Source organism: Cheilinus undulatus, linkage group 8 (assembly GCF_018320785.1).
Source record: "Cheilinus undulatus linkage group 8, ASM1832078v1, whole genome shotgun sequence".
Lineage (NCBI taxonomy): Eukaryota > Metazoa > Chordata > Actinopteri > Labriformes > Labridae > Cheilinus > Cheilinus undulatus.
Genome location: NC_054872.1, coordinates 48,766,386 through 48,788,261, shown reverse-complemented (window position 1 = coordinate 48,788,261; position 21,876 = coordinate 48,766,386). Strand labels below are relative to the sequence as shown.

The following is a 21,876-nucleotide window of genomic DNA, read 5'->3' as shown; positions in this document are numbered from 1 at the left end:
GTAAAATGTAGATACAGGGGGCAAACAGAATGTAAAGCATGATAAAACAAGCTCTGAAACTGATAAATATAGCAAAGGTAGACAAAAGGTAAACAATAAAGACATAAAAGCAATAAAGTGAGGAGCACATCAGCGATGAAAAACGGCCAAGGGTCAAAGAAATAAAATGGGCTTGACAGAGAGTAAAGGTGAGATTCAGAGAAAATGAAAAATAAGTAAGAATCTGTGGGAAGATAAAGACCAAATAAGAAGACGACATCACATAAAAGTCTATAAAAGTGAGTTTTAAGAAGTGATTTAAAAGATGTCAATGATTCTGCATGCCTTATCTCCAAAGTCGAGGGGCCCTGATGGAAAAGGCCCTGTTACCTTTAAATTTGAGTCTCGACTTTGGAACGACCAGGAATTGGCTCATAGGTGGATAAAAGTTCTCTATGTAGATTGGAGCCAGGCCCTTCAGTGCTTTGAAAGTAATTACACCGCTTTCCACATTATTATGCAAATGACATTTTTCTCGCGTTTTCCTAAATATTAATGCAAATGACAGAATATTTTTCAAGTCATCAGCTGTTAAAGCATAATTCAAATGTTTTTGAACAAACTTCATAATGATAACCATTAACTTTTTTAAATAAAAACCTCAAAATGCACTGTTCCACATTATTATGGAAGGCCTGCGTGGGCCTAGGCATGCTCTGTAATCTTCTTCTGTCTTTTAGTGCATTTTTGGGCAGCGTTACAGCGCCACTTACAGGCTTGGCATATGCACCATATTGTTTTCAGTCGTTTTCAGTGTTTCTGTGTTTCCGTGGAAATTTCCTGAAACAATTGCATCTTTACAAAAAACTTTTTCAAAACAAAACGGTAATTTACAATATTGTTTTCGTCTCCCTGTGGACGGGGCCTTAGTGTTCCTCCGAAACATATTCCTCAGGTATACAGCCCTCTTACTAAAAAACACAGCATTTAAATCAAATTCATTCAATTTCCTTGTTAAATAGTAGATTCTGTTTTTATTGGCCAATTACTGTATTGGATGGTATCTGGGTCCAGACCCAAACCGCGGTCTGCCAGTTAGTGACCCCTGGTTAACATCATTTAAACAGTCTGTTACAGCAGCGAACTTCTCGGGTCCTCAGATCTCAGGTATATCTGTGTTTTGTTGGCGTAGCAGTGAAAGGAGACTTTGTAATTCAGGATTATTTGACCAAAGGGCACTGTATGAATAGAAAATAAATAGGACCTAAAACAGAACCTTGCAGTACACCATAGGAAGGGTAGATGTTGAGGAGGAGTGGTTACCTATGGTGACTGCAAAGGTTCGCTCTAAAAGATAAGAATAAAACCAGCTAAGTGCAGTGTCCCTGATGTCCACCCAGTCTCTAAGAAGCTTTATTAAAATATTGTGATCAATGGTGTCAAATGCTGCACTGAGATCTAAAAGAATTAAAATGGCTCCATCCCCTCTATCCGCTGCTAAAAAAAAATCATTGGTCACCTTGGGGAGGGCCGTCTCAGTGCTGTGACCTGCTCTAAAACCAGACTGGAATTTCTCAAAGAGGTTGCTGTGAGACATAAAAGATAAAAGCTGTGTAGAAACCACCTTTTCTAAAACCTTGGATAAAAATGGAAGTTTTGAAATCGGTCTAAAATGGTTAAAGTCAGAGGGGTCAAGGTTGGGTTTCTTTAAAAGAGGTTGGACCACAGTGTGTTTAAAAACAGAGGGAACTACACCTCCTGCTAAGGAGTTAATTATTGATAAAATACTGGGCCCAAACGTGTTAATAACCTCTGAGAAAGTTGGTGGGAATAAAATCAAGACTGCACGTAGCTGTTTTCATGTGGGATAAAATTTCTGCTAAAAGGACAAGGACACAGGCTCAAAACTACTAAAATAACAAAAAAAATCTCTTTACCTGGATTTAGAATACGGGCTGGTGCATGATATTTTCCCTGATGTCCTTTACTTTGTTGTTAAATGAAATGAAAACTTCTCACATAAATCGTAAGAAGCATCAATAAAATGGGAAGGGAAGGGGTGGTGAATGACTCTAAAACCTTAAATAAAATTTGAAGGTTAGAATGATTGGATAAAATTAAATTGGAATAAAATGCTGCCCTTGCAACTTTAACTGCTGTTTGATATCTCTTCATTGAACTCTTCCAAATATCGTAAAACACATGTCAAGCAGTTTTCTTCCATTTTGGTTCTTTCCGTCTAGTCTCTTTTTGACCCACTAGTAAAATCATTGAACCAGGGCTGGGGAACTCTGCTTGACTTCCTGTCTTTAAATGGTGCTAACTAGCCATCGGGCAGGTGCTGCTGTCAAACCCATGTCATGATCACAGACTGATAGAACATCAATCTCCTCTGAAACTCAGCAAGAAGAAGCATGACCAGATCAGGAGCTAACCCCTCTTCAAAACCACCATCAAGTCCAGGAAAGTCTTGAGCTGGCAAAATGAAACACTGCATGAAAACATTCACAAATTTTAGAAGAACACTTTGTCAGTAGACTTGATTTCTTCTTAACAAAACATAACTTACTGAATGAACATGGCCTCAGATCACACCACTCCACATCAATGGCAGTCATAGATCTCACAGAACAAATATCCACAGCAATAGACAATAAAGAATATAAAGTCGGAATTTTTATAGATTTAAAAAAAGCATTTGACCCTATAGACCATACATTACTGTCTAAACTACAAAGATACAAAATCAGAGGAACAGCACATAAATGGCTCAGCAGCTACCTGGAAAACACATTAGTACGTGCAAATAAATAATAATAAGTCTGACATGTTAAAGGTCACGTGTGGGGTCCCACAAGGATCAGTGCTGGGTCCTAAATTGTTTATATTGTATATTAATGATATTTGTCATGTGTCAAAATTGTTTGAATTAATTTTGTTTGCTGATGACCCAAACTTGTTTTGCCCCAGTAAAAACCTGAATCATCTTCTGGATACGGTGGTAAAGGAATTGAATGCTCTGAAACGATGGTTCAGTGTTCATAAATTATCTTTAAATATTAATAAAACTAAATACATGATATTTTGAAATGGTAAAAATAATACGAAGGTAAAAGTTATGGTAGATGATATGGAAATAGAACAAGTTTATGAGAATGAATTCTAAGGAGTTATCAAAGATCACAAACTGTGTTGGAAACCTCATGTTAACTGCAATAAAAAAAAAAAAAATCAAAGTCAGTCGCTATATTGTATAAAACTAAAGATGTTCTTAATTTATATTCATTACATATGTTGTATTGTTCTTTCATACTTCCATACATTAGTCACTGTGTGGAAAATATGGGGAAGGACATAAAACAATCACAAATCCCATTCTCTTGCTTCAAAAGAAAGCAATCAGGCTCATAAAGACTATTGAGAACCAACACACAAAGTATTTATAAATCTACAGGCTCTCAAATTTTGTGAACTTTTACAAGGAAGTCCTTTTGTGGACTTGGATTTGAGAATAGCTTCACTGATGTACAGAGTACAGGTGCATCTTAAAAAATTACAATATCATGAAAAAGTTCAATATTTTTTTATCACTCTTTTCTGAAAGTGAAACCCGTTTATTGTATAGACCTGTTACACATAGAGTGAAATATTTCAAGCCTTTATTTCTTGAAATGTTGATGATTATGACTCACAGAAAACCCAAAATTCAGTGTCTCAAAAAAATTAGAATATTACATAAGATCAATATAAAAAGGATGTTTTAAACAGAAATGTCAGGCTTCTGAAAAATATGTTCATTTCTATGCCTTCAATACTTGGTTGGGCCTCCTTTTGCATGAATTACTGCATCAATGCGGCGTGGCATGGAGGCGATCAGCCTGTGGCACTGCTCAGGTGTAATGGAAGCCCAGGTTGCTTTGATAGCGGCCTTCAGGTCATCTGCATTGTTGGGTCTGGTGTCTCTCATCTTCCTTTTGACAATACCCCAACCAGCTTTTGGTACCTTTGGCAGTGTGGACAGGTGCCAAGTCCTGCTGGAAAATGAAATCAGCATCTCCATAAAGTTTGTCAACAGAAGGTTTTTTTCTTAGGTGCTGCTTTTCTTAGGTGCATGTAGGGGTTCTCCAAGGAAAAATGGTTGGGAAACACTGGCATAAAGAATCTATGGGGTATTGTTAAGAGGAAGATGAGAAACACCAGACCCAACAATGCAGATGACCTGAAGTCAAGTTAAGTTAAGTCATACTTTATTAATCCCTGAAGGGAAATTCACAGTTTACACTCCATTGTTACACATGCTACACACACACAGGCTGAATTACATGCAAATACACATGCACAAACAGGACCCCATGGACATGCACTAATGGAGAGATGTCAGCGTGATGGCCTTGCTGCTCTCGTTGAAGCGCTGCCGTGAGCTGAAGGCCGCTATCAAAGCAACCTGGGCTTCCGTTAAACCTGAGCAGTGCCACAGGCTGATCGCCTCCATGCCACGCTGCACTGATACAGTAATTCATGCAAAAGGAGGCCCAACCAAGTATTGAAGGCATAGAAATGAACATACTTTTCAGAAGCTTGACATTTCTGTTTAAAACATCCTTTTTATATTGATCTTATGTAATATTCTAATTTTTTTGAGACACTGAATTTTGGGTTTTCTGTGAGTCATAATCATCAACATTTCAAGAAATAAAGGCTTGAAATATTTCACTCTATGTGTAAAAGTCTATACAATATATGGGTTTCACTTTCAGAAAAGAGTGATAAAAAAATATTGAACTTTTTCACAATATTCTAATTTTTTGAGATGCACCTGTACACACAAAGATGCTACCAGATTGTGTCCAGAGGTTGTTTCAGATTAGATAATGTGAGTATGAACTGAGAGGGAGCTGTCTGTTCACAAAAACAAAGCGCAGAACTAATGTTAAACTAAGATGTGTTTCAGTGTACGGAGTTAGTCAGTGGAATGGATTAGACGCAGAAATGAAAGAATGTCGAACATATGGTAGGTTTAAGAAATTATTTAAACATAAGATGATTGTAAAGTACAGAACTGTGGTGTGAACACACAGTGTGTCTGAGATTTTGGATAGACAAAGGGTCTGTGTATGATAAATAAGTATTTAGTAATGTTTATCTTACTGTTTTATATAAATCTAAAGGAATCTGAGTAAAAGTTGAATTGAAAAGGGTGGGTGAAATAAGCAAAGGCTTCAGCTTACACCTTTTCGGTCCTGTTTTGTTATTTGTTTTGTTGATTGGTGTTAATGCAGAAGTAGCATTAACTCAACATTTTGTTCACTTGTAACTTTTCACTTTATGTGTGTGATTGAGTCTTCATGTTTAAAGTGACCAAAATAAACTAAACTAAACTAAATTAAACTAAACTAAAAACCCTGATTTTGGACCCCTAAACATCCTCAGCAACAAGAGTTTCTATTTAGCGCAGTTTTTTAAATTTTTGAGTCTAGTTTAAATATCACCATCTCAGCAGTTTAATGGATCAGAAGAGACTTAACAGACTTCCTACGAACTGTACAGAGCACTAACTGGTGAAGAAAACTAAAAGGATGCTCCGTGAGGGCGTGTGAGCTGTTTGAGCAAACATGTAAAGGTAGGCTTTATTTCACCTGTGATCGCCTGAAATAAAATTAGAATTATATTCTGTAATCGTGCTTGTTTGGGAGTTTAGAGGTGATGGTATAGCATTGAGCTGCTGTCTGTGTTGTCCCACACCTACTGTACAATTTTCAATGAGGTTATCAGCGTTGGCCTCACCTTTCCTCCCTATCAACCTCGTTTTATTTCCTTGACCCGTGGCTGCTTTTAATCGTTACTGTCTACCTCACTTTATTGCTTAATGTCTTTATTGCTTCACTTTTGTCTACCTTTGCTATAATATTTATCAGTTTTACTGCTTTTACAGTTTGAGAGCTTGTCTTATCTTGCTTTATTTTTCTGTTTTGCCTCTTTTCTATTAACTTTACTGCCTTTTATCGTTTAACTCCAGTTTTGTTTTTACTCATCTTTCTTTGTCTTTCATTTACTTGCGTCTTTAATTTTGGTCCTCTCGGTCTCAGCCGGTGTAGCTGGGTTCCTGCATCGCCTGGGTTCCTATTGGGTTCCTCTTGCTTTTAGAACGTGACATGCAAACAATATCAGCAGAATCAAAACACTTAAAGAATCAAAACAAAAATATGGTCCAGATAATAATTCATCAACATTAAAATACAATAATACAATATACATGATATAAAAAATATGTCAATGATATAATAGTAGAATAATACTATAATATGAATTGCATGACGATAAATGATATTATAATAATACTGTAGTATAATTGGCTATAAGTAATATAATGATTTTATAATAATGATGTCATTTACAGTGCTTAACAAATTTATTAGACCACCACCCAAAGTAATGTTTATGCCACAGCTGCCCTAAATTAACAGCAATACCAAAAATCATTTTTATGTTTCTGCAACGGTTAATACACCAATACTAAAATATAATTATTATTGTTATCCATGAATTTTCAAATGTACTGCTTCACAAAAAAGCTGAAAAAATAGTAAAGCACATTAATATTTCTTGATTAAAATGTCAAATTATAGTTATTTACTTGCATTCCTGAAGAGAAAAATGAGTTTTAGTGGTTGAATGTTATGCTTGGTTCATTTCTGACTTCTCAGAGAGGCCCAGTGAGCCGGCTCAAATTTGGGTATAAAAAGGTGAATTCAGTTTGAAATTCCTCATTCCTGTTCAAAATGGTAAAACGTGGAGAGCTCACTGAAAATGAAAGAGTCCGCATTAAAGCACTTCATGATGCTGGATGGTCTCTGAGACAAATATAACAGGTGGTCTAATAAATTTGTTAGGCACTGTATATGATAATGATATAAATGATAAATTATATAAAATTATATAATAATAATATTAACTTTATTTGTATAGCACTTTTAAAAACATGGTTTACAAAGTGCTTTGATGTGTAGAAGCAAACAGAAGAACAAAGCAACAAACAATGCAAACAAAAGACAATAGTACTAACTACGGAAGAGTATCAGGGCCACTGGGAAAAAAACAATGAGACAAATTTGTCAGAATTTTGAGATTAAAGAATTCTGACTTTTTTTCTCAGTGAAAAGAAACATTTGTCTCAATTTTTTTTTTCAGTGGCCCTAATACTCTTCCATAAATAACTAAATACTAATGCAAGGCATTATTATTATTATTATTTTTTTTTTTTATCATTTTTTATTATTATTTTATTTTTCAATCATTATTATTACTATGTTTTTCCCCTTTGTTGCCCCGTCGATCTGTTCTTCTTTTTCCCCTTTCTCTTCTGTAATTCTTTCTTTATCATTTACTATTTGTAAATGCTTTTTATTCCTATTTCTTCCATACACCCTACATCTATACTGTTTTTTTTTTTTTGCATTGTCCCTCTTTTTCGTCTTTAATTTATTCATATAACTCAACTCCAGCTTAACTTGATATCCCATACTTTCACCATTCTGTTACGTTCCCCCAAAACAAATGACTGCACACACACACACACACCCACACCCCCCCCCACACACACACACACCCAGACACACAGTCACATATGTATACACACACAAAAACATAGGCCTTCACACCCTCAGATTTAGAGCATCACAGCATTAGTTTCTGCTTGTTTTTGTCTTGTTTCCACTGTTCGAAATGTTTGAATTGCAAATGTTGTCCCTCACTGGTCATGTTCTTTCTCGCATCAATCAATTTAAAAAAAAAAAAAAAAAATATATATATATATATATATATATATATATATAAATTATTATTATTGTGCAAAACTGTTATTTTTCAATGTGTTTAGTAGCTACATGCTGTTGCAACAGATCTGCATGCTGACTCATGCAGACAATAATATTGCTGATATTCCAGAACCTTTGTGTTGTAAAACCCTGTTTGCATTTTGCTTTTGACGTGCTGTCATGGTTCTGTTGTTTCTATTTTTTGCCTAGTGCTAAGCGGACATTTGTGCTCCTCACTGTTGGCATAAAAAAGGAAAGATTTGTTGATTTTTGTTCCAAGCTTTCCTAGAAATACGAGCTCAGCTGATTGTACTTGAATAACTTTTACTTGGTCCCAGATTGAGAGAAAGAGAAGAAAAGTGAGCAAGCGAGCCCGTCCATGAATTACGCAGTAAACAGGAGGACAAAAAGGAGAGAAAACCATCATCTGAACCTTCTGCTATTTAACTGTGTGTGTTTTTGTAATGTCTGATAAACTCAATGTGCCATCAATATGCAAAATGCAGGGTCTTTGGAATATATCAGACGAAAATCCCGGTCTACGTAAATTGTATAATTTATTTTTTATTTCAATGTTGAGCAAAATGGATTCTCAATGGCTTATAATCAACAGACTACTTATTTACAGTCATGGCTCCAGTAGACATGGCTCTGATAAATTCAGAGTTTATGATAAAAACTACAGTGATGATCCACATCACTAACCAGCTGATCCATGCGTTTTTGGTGCGCAGTGCTGTTTGTCTCTCTTTTCTGCTGGGAAAGAAGGGCCGACTTATCGTACCATGAAAGATAAAAAGTATTTACAAGATGTTATGAAAAAGGTACATGGTTAACTAATGTTGGCTCTTTGTAAATAATAGAAGAGTGCACAGCTTGGACCTGCTCTAGAGATCCTTCATCTTAAAGCTTCACTTGGAGTCCAGTTGATCCTGCTGTCTCTGTGCTGCCACCTCATGGAGGAATGGTAGAATTACAACTACAACAGATCAATGTTTATCAGCAGTGAGTATTTCTAAAGGTTTCTGCTGTCAGCCTGGCTGCTGTTACATCAACAAAGAGGCATTATGAGCTCCAAAGAGGCGTAAGCTGTTTCACCAGATTGCATTATGTGTTGTAACCTTAAATGCTGCGTTGCCCTACTTGTTTTAATGAAGACAGAAGATGTTGGACTCATTCTCTCAGACTGTGCAACACAGCTACACATTTATGCTTTAGTTAAAAAGCTACACTACTACATTTTATTTTAGTCCACATTCTTTAGAGACAGTCTGTAAAGGCTGCATAGTTACAGCAATCTTTTCCTCACTGACCAAAAATGTAAAAAATTGAACCAAACAAAATCTGGTCTCCCTAAACAGCCACTGCAGGTGCAGAACACAGAGATGCTGAATCACTGCTTCATCCTCCAGTTTGGTGATGATTTGATTCAACTGTGATGAAAGAGAGTCCTCTGTTCTGGGAGCTAGATGACTGTTTTTACTTGATAGATCAGTGACACTCAACACGTGGATCTTTTAGGTCTAAATATGAAATATTATTTCCCTTGGAAAACCATAAAAAAAGGGAACTTTGACCTCAGAATTATCCATTGTAATTTGTTTTCCACACTTGTACAGTAGGCTTACACTGGCAACTTCATTATCAAAATTTATTATCTGTCTGTATATTTCCATTGTCCTTATTTGCAATATTTTGCCCTTTTTGTCACTTTTAATCCATTTTAACTGCTTTAAGCTCATTTTGCCACATTAATCCCATTTCTTCCCTTTTTCACCAGTTTTTGCATTTTTTTTCCTGCTTATTGCAAATTGCAATTTATCCCCTTTTTTTTGCCCATTAAAGGTGCTTCTTGCCATTACATGTCACTTGTTCCAATTTTCCCCAACCTTTTTGCCATTTTTAGTCACTTTCATTCATTTCCCCCACCTTTTTTCTGCTTTTTTTGGCCAATTTTAGTCATTTTTCAGCTGTTTGAGTTCTAAATCCTAAATTTGAGAGAACAAGCATGCTTTATGGATGTTCTTTGACAAATATCAACTATAAATTTAAAGCTTTCTAGCTGTGAAACCCTTCAACCTTCGCTTTTTTAGACACAGTCATCTGTCAGCATTCTTATGTTCTGACCTTTGTCTTCAGAATCTGAGAACAACAAACACTTAACGTTTAAGTGTCCTATTTCACACAGATGTCTGAACCTTGAGAGTCTGTGGTTGAAATGGTTTCAGATGTTTGGTCTGTAGCTCACGTTTGCAGCTGTAGTTAGCCAGTTTTTGAATAATCTAACTTTCAAATAACTGAACTAGCAAGGATCTTTATTGGCCCTAGCATGTTGCCCCCTTGTCATGTTTTTCCTGAACTTCTTTTATCCTTTAGTTGACGTGTTATGGTTTTTTCCTTTCAGAACAAACCAGAAAGATCAGCCAGAGCAGGAGGAAGCGATGACGTCCAAACCTCATAATGCACCCATCCATCATGGATTATCTCCATCAGACACTGGGTGGTGCTCAAGCTTGCTGATAAGCTCTCAGTGTTAATCTTTAATTTTTCTATTCATTCAGATTTACTGAGTATAATAAATCTGGATCTAACCCTGACAGGAGAAGCCTTTCTACTTCAGCTGGCCTGTAGAGACAGATTTCTGTCATCTCTGTGAGATTTCAAGGCAGAGCTTTAGAAATGAGCAGACATATGAAGAGTGAACATCTTTATTAAGATGAAGACTTGTGACACTGGTTAACAATGATCCGTCTTTACAACATTACAAGGTGTCATCAGTGAGGAATTACACAGAAATTTACATCCAGCATGACTTATGATTACTTAGGAGGCCACTGGCTGTGATGAGATGTTACTCTCTGAGCGACCGTATTTCTACCCCAAGATCTTATCAGTTTGCTCAAAGAAGTCATGGCAGGCGGCAGTGAGGTCAGCAATAATGGCGACAAACTCTCGGAAATCCACTTTTCCATCCTTGTTCTTATCCATTTTAGCCATGATCTCACTCACCCTGCGGGGATTCTTTTTGGTCTGAAACAAAAACACAGAACTGTCAAGGCTAAATTCTAACAGGGTTTATTATGAACTATCATTGAAGATGTTGCAGGTTTGATATCTTAAATGTAGGCTTAAATCCACAGTATGTCAATGCTGCCACCAGCAAGAAGGATCCTGGTTTTGTTCCCAGTCGGGGTCTTTCCAGCACCACAAACATGCTCATTAGGTTGAGTGGTGACACTAGGTTAGCCTTAGGTGTGAGATGATTACCAATGTCATCAATGAACCTAACGAGCATGTCTTTGATTCAACACCAGGTGTGTTGTAAATAAAATATGTGTTTATGAGATTAGATAATCATGGCAATCTGTTTTGATCTGTTTTGGGGGGCGTGGAACCTTAAACCAGAATAAAGGTGATTTGCTTTGTGAACCTGTGCTGTGCATGGAGCAAAATGGATAGACTTATAGTTACTATAGGGACTATGATAAAGAGCAGTGTTACTCAACCAAAGAGCCAAATTGTTGAAAAATACCTTTGCAAGAGCCACAATCTAAGAGGTGAAAAGTGGCAAAAACAGCTTGAAGTAGCAATAATAATATGATGAAGGTGGCAAAATGGTCAAAAAGCAGCAAAAAAAAAATGGGTGAAAAAGGGGAAAAATGGGGAGAAGAAGTGGAAACATGCTCACAAAGTAGCAGAAATGGGTGAGAATTGACAAAAAAAATCAGTGGAAAGTGACTTAAGTGGGCAAAAAGCAGTAAAGAGTGGCAAAAAATGGGCAAAAAAAGAGGAAACAAGTGGTATGTAATGGCAAAGGGTAGTTTAAATGGGCAAAAAGTGGAAAAAAACATGAAAAGGGGCAAAAAGGTGGAAAAAATGGCAAAAAGAAAAAGCAAACATTGGGAAAAAAGGAAACAAGTGGTATATAACGGCAGTGGGTAACTTAAATGGACGAAAAGTGGCAGAAGATGGTTAAAAAAGGGCAAAAAATGAGATAAAAGTGGCAAAAAGACGTAGCAAAAATGAACAAAAAATTGGAAAAAAGGGATATTTAATGATGAAAGGTAGCTTAAATGGGCAAAAGGTGAAAGAGGGCAAAAATGAGATAAAAGTGGAAAAAATGGGGGAAAAAAGACAAAAAAAAAAGTTGGAGAATGGCTAAAAAATAAGAAAAAGGGGTATTTAAAGGCACCATTGTGGGTGGGGGCCCGTCGAATGAATAATTTCTTCTTAGGGGAGGCTCACTCTTCCACACTTTGAAAACCCCTGACTTAATTTATATGAGAAAGAGTTTCATGTTTGGATTTAAATCCTAAAACACAGCAGAACTTTCTTGAAAATACAAATATGAAGATGAAATGGGACGGATACCCACACCCAAGTAAGCACTCAGTTCGTTGTTTATCAGGATCACCAGCTCGGTGTAGTTCAGCGTGTATTTGTCTCCACACTTTTTTGAGTAGGAGTGGAACACATCAACGAGGTTATCCATACACTCCTGCAGTGTGGGTGCCATGTTTTACTCCTTGGTAGAGTTGAAGTCTAGAAGGACAAAGAAAGAAAGTCTTCACTGAAAAAAAGCACTTTAATTATAAACTTCAGGTTTTAAGGAGATCTTGGTACAAGAAAGGCCATAAAGTCTGACTCAGAGGGCCAGCAGCTGCCCTGGAGCAGATAAAGCGGATTTTTTTTTCTCCTCAAAATCCAAGATCCCCTTGAAGTTTGAAAAAAAATAACATAATTCCTTTGAAAAATTTCACACACATTTTATGATTAATGCAATGAAAAAAAAACGCCAAAAGATTCCTTCTATAAATAATTGGTCTTTAAAAGATCCTCCAAATTTATTATGAAGCCTTAACATTCCGATAAAAAATTCCCTCTAAAATTCAAATTCCTACAAATTTGCAAGCTAATCCCACCTAAAACTTCTCATGAAAATCTAAAAAGAAATCTACATATTTAATCTGTATTAATATAATCTATAATTTCATGAAATTGATAGAAACATCCAAAAATCTAAATGAATCCTCTGAAATTTCTTTAAAAAAATTCCTGAAAATTTCAACGGACAACACCTATCTAAAATTTCCAAAAAATGAACAAATACATTTTCCAAATTCTCACAAAAAACAAACAAAAACAAAATACATTTTAAAAAAAATGCAATTTCCTCAAATCTTTCAATGAAACCTTCCAAAGTATACCAACCTACCCACTAAATTTCCATGAAAATATTTGATGATTTCCAAGCAAATTCCCCAAAATATCCAAAGAGTAAAATATTGCAACATTTTAAGCAAATTAATTAAACTTCACTGGAAATTCCAGAACATTATCTCAAAAAATATAATAGCAGAAATTATTACTCTGCTGAAGATAAGCCAAGATGTAATGTCCTCATATGTGCATGCAGGAGAAGGTTAATATTGGGTACACACTCTCATATCAACAAACTTTTGTACCAACTGAATATTTCTCAAACAGCACAGCCTGCTGTAGGATAAGCCTACCAGCTTACAATGTCCATGCCCCATTTTGACCACAGTATAACCATCATCTGATGGCTACATGGAGCAGGAGAGCACACAATGTCATGGCTCAAATCACCTCCGACTGGATTCTTAAACACAGCAATAAACACTGAACTTAAATGGCCTCCACTGTTGCCAGATCTTTACCCCATAGAGCCTCTATGGACGTATAAATCTACAACAACTACTTGATGCAATCATGTTAACATGGAAAAAAAAATTCTAATGAAACACTTAGTTGAAACAACTGCATAAAAATTTAGGGAGAATCACAGGGCAGAAGGATGTCCAAACCACAACTGTCATGGTGTACCTAATAAAATGATCAGTGAACGTATGAAAGACCTTGATCCATGTTAAAGTTACCGGGGTTCCCTTTTAGAAGGCAAACTTTGCAGACATCAGTCACAGTCAGTGTTGTCAGGATCCCACACAGCAGGAACTAGGGCTGGGCAATTCATCACAAATTAGCTTAAATCTCAGTGTGGGCTGCTGCAATTTTCAAATCACAGAAAATGCAATATTTCCTTAACCTGAAATTTGTTTCAAAATACCAGTTTTAACTTTACTTGCAGCAGAGATATTATGCTTTACATATCATGCAATAATCCAAGTGACATATGTCAGGAAATAATCTACAAAAAAATTCTACTTTCTTCATTTTTGTATGTTTTTCTGATTAAATATGAGAATGATATAAAAATGATCTCTCCCTTTATACAACAATTAATATCCAATTTGCAATATGAGTCAAAATCATCACAATTCGATATTTTATCAAAATTGTTAAGCCAGTTTAATCAAACATAGTGTTGGTTATCGTATAGAATGACTTACTGCTTGTGTTTGCTGGAAAAATACACGAGATGAGAAACTTAAGAAATAATTGCATATTGAATCACAACTGCAATATTAGGGGGAAAAAATCACAATTAGATTATTTTCCCAAATGGTTCACCCTAGCAGGAACTCACCTGAAGACGTGTGCTGACAGTTGCTGCTCTGGTTGCTGTGGCTGCAGCTCTCATCTCATCTCATCACTTAAATCAGAATCTCAGAGGCTCCTCCTCCTCCTGGACAGCACTGATGTCACCTGCTAAACTGGCTTCACAGGTAACACTCTAGACCATATAAGGCAATAGCAGGACACAGCAGGCCTTATTTGGGGGATGTTTTTACCGAATTACCGAAGGGAAGCTCATGTAAAACCACGACCATAGAGAGGCCGGGCAAAGCAAGTTTACTTGTATCGCACACGTCAGCAACAAGGCATTTCAAAGTGCGTCACACAAGACGTCAAAACACAACGACAAAGAGAAAAAGAGACAACGGACATTTTTTACAAAAGTAAATAAAACCGCTAAAAAAACAGAAAAAAGATCAAACAAAGAAATCAAAAGAGAAAGAGGAGAAACATTTGTAGCCAGACTAGAGATCACCTGAGTGAGTGAATGTGTCTCAAGTGTTTGTAGTATAAAGATGCTTTTGTCTGGGAGGTTCAGTCACTGGTTAATCAGTATTCCTGGTTACCATTACACCATGAAGACAAAAGAACACTCCAAGCAACTCAGAAAAAAAGGTATTGAAAAGTCAGAAAAACATTTCCAAGGGACTGAATGTCCACTAGAGTTCAGTTTATCTATCATCAAGGAAGGGAGGGAATATGGCACATGTGTAAATCTGCTTAGATATCGTCATCCTCACAAACTGAGTGAGCGTGCAAGAAGGAGACTGGAGAGAGAGACCACCAAGACTCCTATGACTACTCTGAAGGAGTTCCAGGCTTCAGCAGCTGAGATGGAAGAGACTTTACATACAACTTGCTCTCTAGATCCTGTGGCATCATGGGTTATTAAAGAGCTTTGGCTAACATTAATAATAATAATAATAATAATAATAATGATATTAATAATAATTAGGGCCGTCAAAATTGACGTGTTAATACGGATAAATCCATCATCATGATTAATCTGATTAAAAATTTTAATGCAATTAACCCATCTACAGCGCAGAATGACTCTAAATCCCTGAAACATCTCTGGCAGCACATTTCGGGCAGTTTGTCCAAGTAGGGTTACCGTTGAGTATGCTGCCACGCATGCACAAATGGGACGTTGAACCGGATGTGACCAACCAAATCGATATGGAAGACGCTGAACAACACTTTGGCCCTCTCGATGGGAAATTTGAGTACAAAAAAAAACAAAACAAAAAAAACAAGACGGAACAGTCAACCGACACAAAGTATTATGCACATTCTGCAGGAAGTTTTCTTTTTACTGACGCACTTCCAGCTTAAAATACCACATTAACGCAAAACATACGTTCGTCTGGGATTCTGCTAGCACTTTGGCTAACGTGTTGTTAAGCTTGCAACGAACCACCCTCATGGGACGCCAAACTTTAAAGGCAGACTATGAATAAAAGTAAATATTTTTCATCAAATTGATCTGTATTGTTTCGAAATTTGACACTACCAGCTGCTTACTGGAAGCCAAACATGTCTGGCCCGGCTACATTTCTTGATTTAAAAATTTGGCCCAGTTGAATTTGTAATTGAACAGCCCTGGTCTATACTGTGTGAAATGCTTGGTGTTGTGTTATGAGTGAATAAACTAAACTAAACTAAACTAAGAATGAAAACATGAAATGAAATTCTGTAAAAATAATTTCGGTCGCATGGTCACCATTTTGGCCCCCTTTTCTCACGGACAGGTTCCTGGGTTACTTCTACTTTCAAAGCCTTGAACTTCTCCTTCTCTACTGACTGGTTCTTGGCAGGGCTGCTAGCCTTTACCTGAACTTCCCTTTTTGTTCAAGCACTTTTTGATCAAACTTAACACTTACACTATGTGATTAGTAAAAGCTGTGCTGCATGAGCTAATTTGATTATACTTAAAGGTCAATAAATGCTCTTCTGTTGCTCTTCTGGCTTGAAAATGTTATTCTGGCCTCCCTTTTTGTCATCATGACTACCTGCAGCACCATTCTGTCTTCTCGCACGGTGTCTGTGAGGTCTAACTTCCTGTTGAGGCCTAGACAGAGTGTCAGCCTGGGGCCAAACCTCCTCTCTATGAAGGGTCTAACCTGAGATACAGACCTCATCTGTGACCTCAAACTAGGATCTACTCGACATCATCCAGTCATAAACTACATAAAAGCTGAATTTGCACAGTTGTCACTACAGTTGAAAAGGACATGTTTTATACTCGGTACTTTGGGGCTACTTCTGTCCATCTGAAATACTGTGGGAATTTAAGAAAACTCACGAAACAGGTTGCCCTCTGCATCTCTCACATGACCACAGGCTGGGCTACTTGGAGGTTAGTTCTGGGCCACATGTGACTTAAAATTTAAAATTGTGAGTCTGATAGTTCAAAATGTGGGATTAAAAAGCCAAAAATTAGGAGCTGAAAATGTCAAAATATGGGCTAGAATTCAAAATGATAACTTAAGTTAAAGATATGATTTAAAATGTAAAATTGGGAGTGTTAAAGGTAAAAATATGTTTAAAAAAAAGTAAAAAATAATGAATTAAAAATGTCAAATATGAGAAAAAATTGAAATCATGATTAAAGTCAAAATATGATTTCAAATTTTAAATTGTGTCTTATTTCAAAATATGGGATTAAAAAGCCAAAATTAGGAGTTGAAAATGTCAAAATATGAGCAAGACTTCAAAATGATGACTTAAAAATTTAAAAATATGATTTAAATTCAGACTTGGGAGTATAAAAGTTTAAAATATGATATAAATGTAAAAATAATGAATTTCAAATGTCAAAGTATGAGAAAAAATTGAAATCATGTGTTTAAAAGTCAAAATGTGGGACTAAAAAGCCAACGAAAGGAGCTGAAAAGGTCAAAATATGACATAAAATTTAAAATTGGGGATTTAAAAGATACAAGTGTAATGTATAAAGTCCAAATTTTGAGTCAAAAAGGTCAAAATATGACATAAAATTTAAAATTGGGGATTTAAAAGATACAAATGTGACATATGAAGTCAAAATTATGAGTCAAAAAGGTCAAAATATGAAATGAAAAGTCAAAATCATAAGTTTGAGTCGTAATCTTGAGATGCAAAATTGAAAATATGAAAGAAAACATGAATTAATTTTTCCCCCCACATTCTTGACTTTTAATGAAATCTTTCTTACACTTTACTTTCAGATTTTTATGGCTTAACAAGAATATTTTAAATAATCAAGTTGAAGTTTACATTATTATACTGGAGGAAATCTGCAGAACTCATACTGGTGGGCCAGTGAGAATACAAATATGATATGATCTCGTGGGCCGGATGTAATCGTTCCGTGGGCCGGATTTGGCCCCCGTGCCTTGAGTTTAGCACCTGTGCACTAGACCCATGAGACTGGCTTGCTGCGTAACCACTTTGCTGATCTCTTCGGACATGAAATTGAGTGTTTTTTTGATCGCTTCCAGCTCTTCTGCCAACTTCTTAGTTGTTGTCGCCATGTTTTCCAACATTCTTTATAAAATGATGTGCTCCAGGAAGCTTGATGCCATAAAAAGTTCTGTTGCTGATCACCATGTGCTCCCAGGCCCTTACAAAATCCACGGTCTAAAACACCAAAGTGATCAAATGTCCCCAAAAAATGAACTAATAAATCACTTTATCGCCAGCAATGCTTTCATGGCACATGGATGGCATAGTATTTTGGTGATTTTAAACAGATTTGCAAGGAGACTCTAACCGAGGAAGATCAGTGGCAGCCATCTTGTCAGTAGCCATCTTCCTGCTTCACTCAGATTTTGTTAAGTCTGCCTTCCCAACTTTTACCCTTTAGCCCATTTTCTTTGACCCGTTTTATCGAACACTCCTGCTTTCTCCTGCCAGACTGTCACTCTAAATAATTAGCTCCTTATTGACTCTTTATTTTATTTTTATTCATGTAAAAAAACATTTCGACTACCTCAGGTAATGTTCAAATACAGCTCTGTTGCTGTGTTTTATAAGCACTTTTTGATGTGCTTTTGTCATGTTGCCAGATTTAAAAGGAGAATATGCATAAAAAGTTCATTTTTTCATCATTGTAACAAAAGGGAAGTTCAGCAGCCCTGTCCAGAGATAGCCAGTAGAAAAGGAGAAGTTCGAGGAGCCATTAGAAAAAAGCAAAAGTTCTAGGCTGAGTAAGTAGAAGTAACTGGGGAAGCTGTCCGTGAGAAAAGGAGGCCAAAATGGTGACCATATGACCGAAATTATTTACACAGAATTTCATTTCATGTTTTCATTCTTAGTTTTAGTTTAGTTTATTCACTCATAACACAACACCAAACATTTCACACAGTATAGACATTTCAAACATAATCAATAGTCATGTGTTGAATAATGACTGAAAAGGCATAGGCAGAAGCAAACTGCTTATTAAAGCCTATCCTACATTTTCAACTATTTAAGCTACCAACTGTTTTTATGAGATAGTAACTTGTAAAAACAGGATTTGAACAGACCTAGGGACAGAGAACTGTTTCGTGGAGCAGATGCAGATATTCCTGAGACATGATCGTGTGGATGAGTTTTCACGCAGATGCTATTTGTATGGCTCAAGCAATCATAACCAACGCTTAGAGAACTGGTTGGGATTTTTGAGACAACAATATGCACTGGATCAAAATCTTTCAGGATTTGAAAGTTTCTGACTACTTCTTAACCCCACACATGTACTCCCGCCCGTGCATGCGCGGATTCTGGCCTGATGCTGATTCACTGAAAGCATCCAGCATAACAAACACTGTGTATATTTCCTGGCCTAAGTGATTGAAATCATGTGCAGTGCATGAAAGTTACCAGCAAAAAACAAATAGGCAATAAGAAATAAATTTTAAAACATTGCAAGGATCGAACCCCAGACTACATGATTGAAGGTCCGCGGTTCTGCCACTCAGCCTCTCCATTCACACATCCACCACCGGTGGAGTAAAGTGATTTACACATCAACATTGGTCGGTGCCATTGAGCTCCGTGCTAACCCGATAAGCTTTCTCTTCCCCTCTTATATGAATATAAATGTTACAGACCACTCCAGCGATCTTACTGCTAACATCCCCCGGCTCATACAGCGTCATAATGGGGATTTCTGTTAAATACAACACAATGAACCCCTGTCTTGTAGAGATGGCAATTCAACCACCGCTGTGACTCGATTTTGGAGATAAGGAAGTCATTATTTTCTTCACTCTTTCAATGAAAATATGAATAATAACAATAGCAGTATAATATGATAACATTTCTCCTTTCACATTGACGTTGTATAGAGCCGTTACTAAGACTTAACTGCTGCCTCCTGTCTGATGAGAAAGGCAGCCTTGCCTGTGAGCCTGCGCTGAGGGCAGCAGACCCAGCCTTTACGCTTACATATCTGAGTACAAATCGTGCGCGGTACAAGTGTTGCAAAAGTCACATGTGTGTGACAGCCAATTGAGAGGCAGATTCTGAACCAAAATGAACTAAGTCCACAGTTACAAATTGGTCTACATATTTGCAGATTAGTGCACGCATTTGTGGATCTGTGTACAAATTTGCAAAACTTTGCACACATCTGCAAATACTTTTGCAACAATAATAGCTCCATATAAAGGCTGATGACTTGAAAAATATTCCGTCATGTGCATTTATATTTAGGAAAATAAGAGAAAAATGTCATTTGTATAATAATGTGGAAAGCAGTGTATGCACTGCATACTCAAAAAACAGCTATGGGTTGCACCAGCTGTGCGTAAGTTCAAACGTAGCCTAGTTTGAACGTAAGTTCTGACTTACCATGGAGATGACACTCTCCACATTTAAGGTGTTGCACCAGCTGTGATAGTTTCAACGTAGGCTAATGTTATAACTTACATCTTACACCACTGATCATCAACTGGCAGCCCGGGGGCCATATCAGGCTCCCCAAAGCTTCCTGTCCGGCCCCCGAAAGATCATTAAATTCAGAAAAAGAGGAAAAGATGATGTTATGGTTTAAAGAGTATCCTTTGGCTTTAAACGTCTGCAGCTGTTGAATCCATCCCACAAAAAATTAATATGAAATAGTTTAAGAATGTCTCGACATTCGATCTGTTTCTACAGAAATTTACTTTTCAGTCATACTTAAAAGGGTTAAAGGATGGGAAGTGACAAAAATAATGGGTGATAAATGGTAAAATGGGTTTGAAGTGGCACAAAGGGACAAAAAACGGTGAAAAAGTGGTGAAAACAGGAAAAAAGGGTAGAAAGTATCAAAAATGGGTTAAAAGTGTCAAAAATAATGCAAAAAAAGAAATGAAAAGGGGTTAAAAAGTGTCAAAATAGAAGAAAAGTGGAACCAAGAGGATAAAACATGCTGCAAAAGTGGTTTAAAGGGGTTAAGAATGGAAAAAATGGGTTAAAAGTGGTAAAAACGGCACAAATAGCCTGGCAAAGTTGGAAAAAGGGATTAAAGAGTGGCAAAATGGGTGAAACGTGGCAAACATTGATTTAAATGTTTAAAAAATTGTAAGGAAAAGGGGCTAAAAAGTGGCAAAAATGGATAAAAGCAGGTAAAACATGCAGGAAAAGCGGTTAAAATCTTGCAAAAACTGGTCAGAGGAAAAAAGGAGCAAAAAGTATCAAAAAAGGATTAAAAGTTTCAAAAATGGGGGCTAGATAGAGATAGATCTCACTGGTAATGTCTAAAAATGTCCTGAGTTTTGAAAGAAAATACAAAAACTAATAAAATAATGATATGTTAATCAGAACAAAATATTGATTTGATTTTCATTTATTTTGAAGTACGGCCCCGAGACTCTGTCAAGACAAAATCTGGCCCTTGTGCAAATGTACTTGATGACCCCTGTCTTACACCAACACCTGCTAGTGTGTGTAAAGTGTGTATGTGTAAAGTCCTCTGTAGAGTATGTCTGTCATGGTGATAGCTCCAAAAGCTGTGATAACCTGGAGGGTGACGAGGAGTTGAGGATTTTACCGGAAATTTGGAGTCAGCACGGCGTTCTCCATGATCAGTAACTGTTGTTTTCCATGAGCGGAGATCTTTTCCACCGTCCACTGTGATATTATCTCGTGTTCTTAGCGATTTCACCACTTGATATCAGTGTTAATTTATACTGGCTCTAGGTTTAGGCTGTAGGCTTCACAACACTCACAAATGCCTTTTCATATTTTTTATCCACGCTGGACGCTGTTTGATGATTAACAGCAGTTAGCAAACTTTATTTTTAGCGGTTAGCATCTGTAGCAAACATGGGGTTAAAAAATGGTTAAAGTAAGAGAATACGTCATATCTGCAACAACATTTTGGTTAGTTTGGATGTAAATCTCTACTAGTTAAGATCAACCTTACGTCTCTGTGGTGCAACCGAACAACGACACAACTTAAGTTAGAACTTAACTAGTCATAGCTGGTGCAACAGGCTGCAGGTGAGAATAGGCTTGAAGGCTCACAGTATATGCCTGGTTATAGATTAAAGGCAGTTGCAGGGTGTGTTTTTAATTTTATTTTTGGTTTTTCAACAGTTCACACCTGGCTTTAAGCTGAGGATATTGAGCATCC

General features: G+C 36.7%; 1 protein-coding gene across 1 annotated transcript; it reads right to left on the bottom strand.

Annotated features, from left to right (window-relative positions):
- Positions 1-10,487: 10,487 nt before the first annotated feature.
- Positions 10,488-14,343, bottom strand: LOC121513924 (protein S100-A1-like). Its single transcript, XM_041793951.1, has 3 exons — positions 14,302-14,343; positions 12,169-12,335; positions 10,488-10,823 (listed from the first exon to the last, which is right to left on the bottom strand). The coding sequence occupies exons 2-3, from the start codon at positions 12,307-12,309 to the stop codon at positions 10,668-10,670; spliced, it is 297 nt and encodes a 98-aa protein (XP_041649885.1). The 5' UTR covers positions 12,310-12,335; positions 14,302-14,343; the 3' UTR covers positions 10,488-10,667.
- Between the last annotated feature and the right edge of the window lie 7,533 nt (positions 14,344-21,876).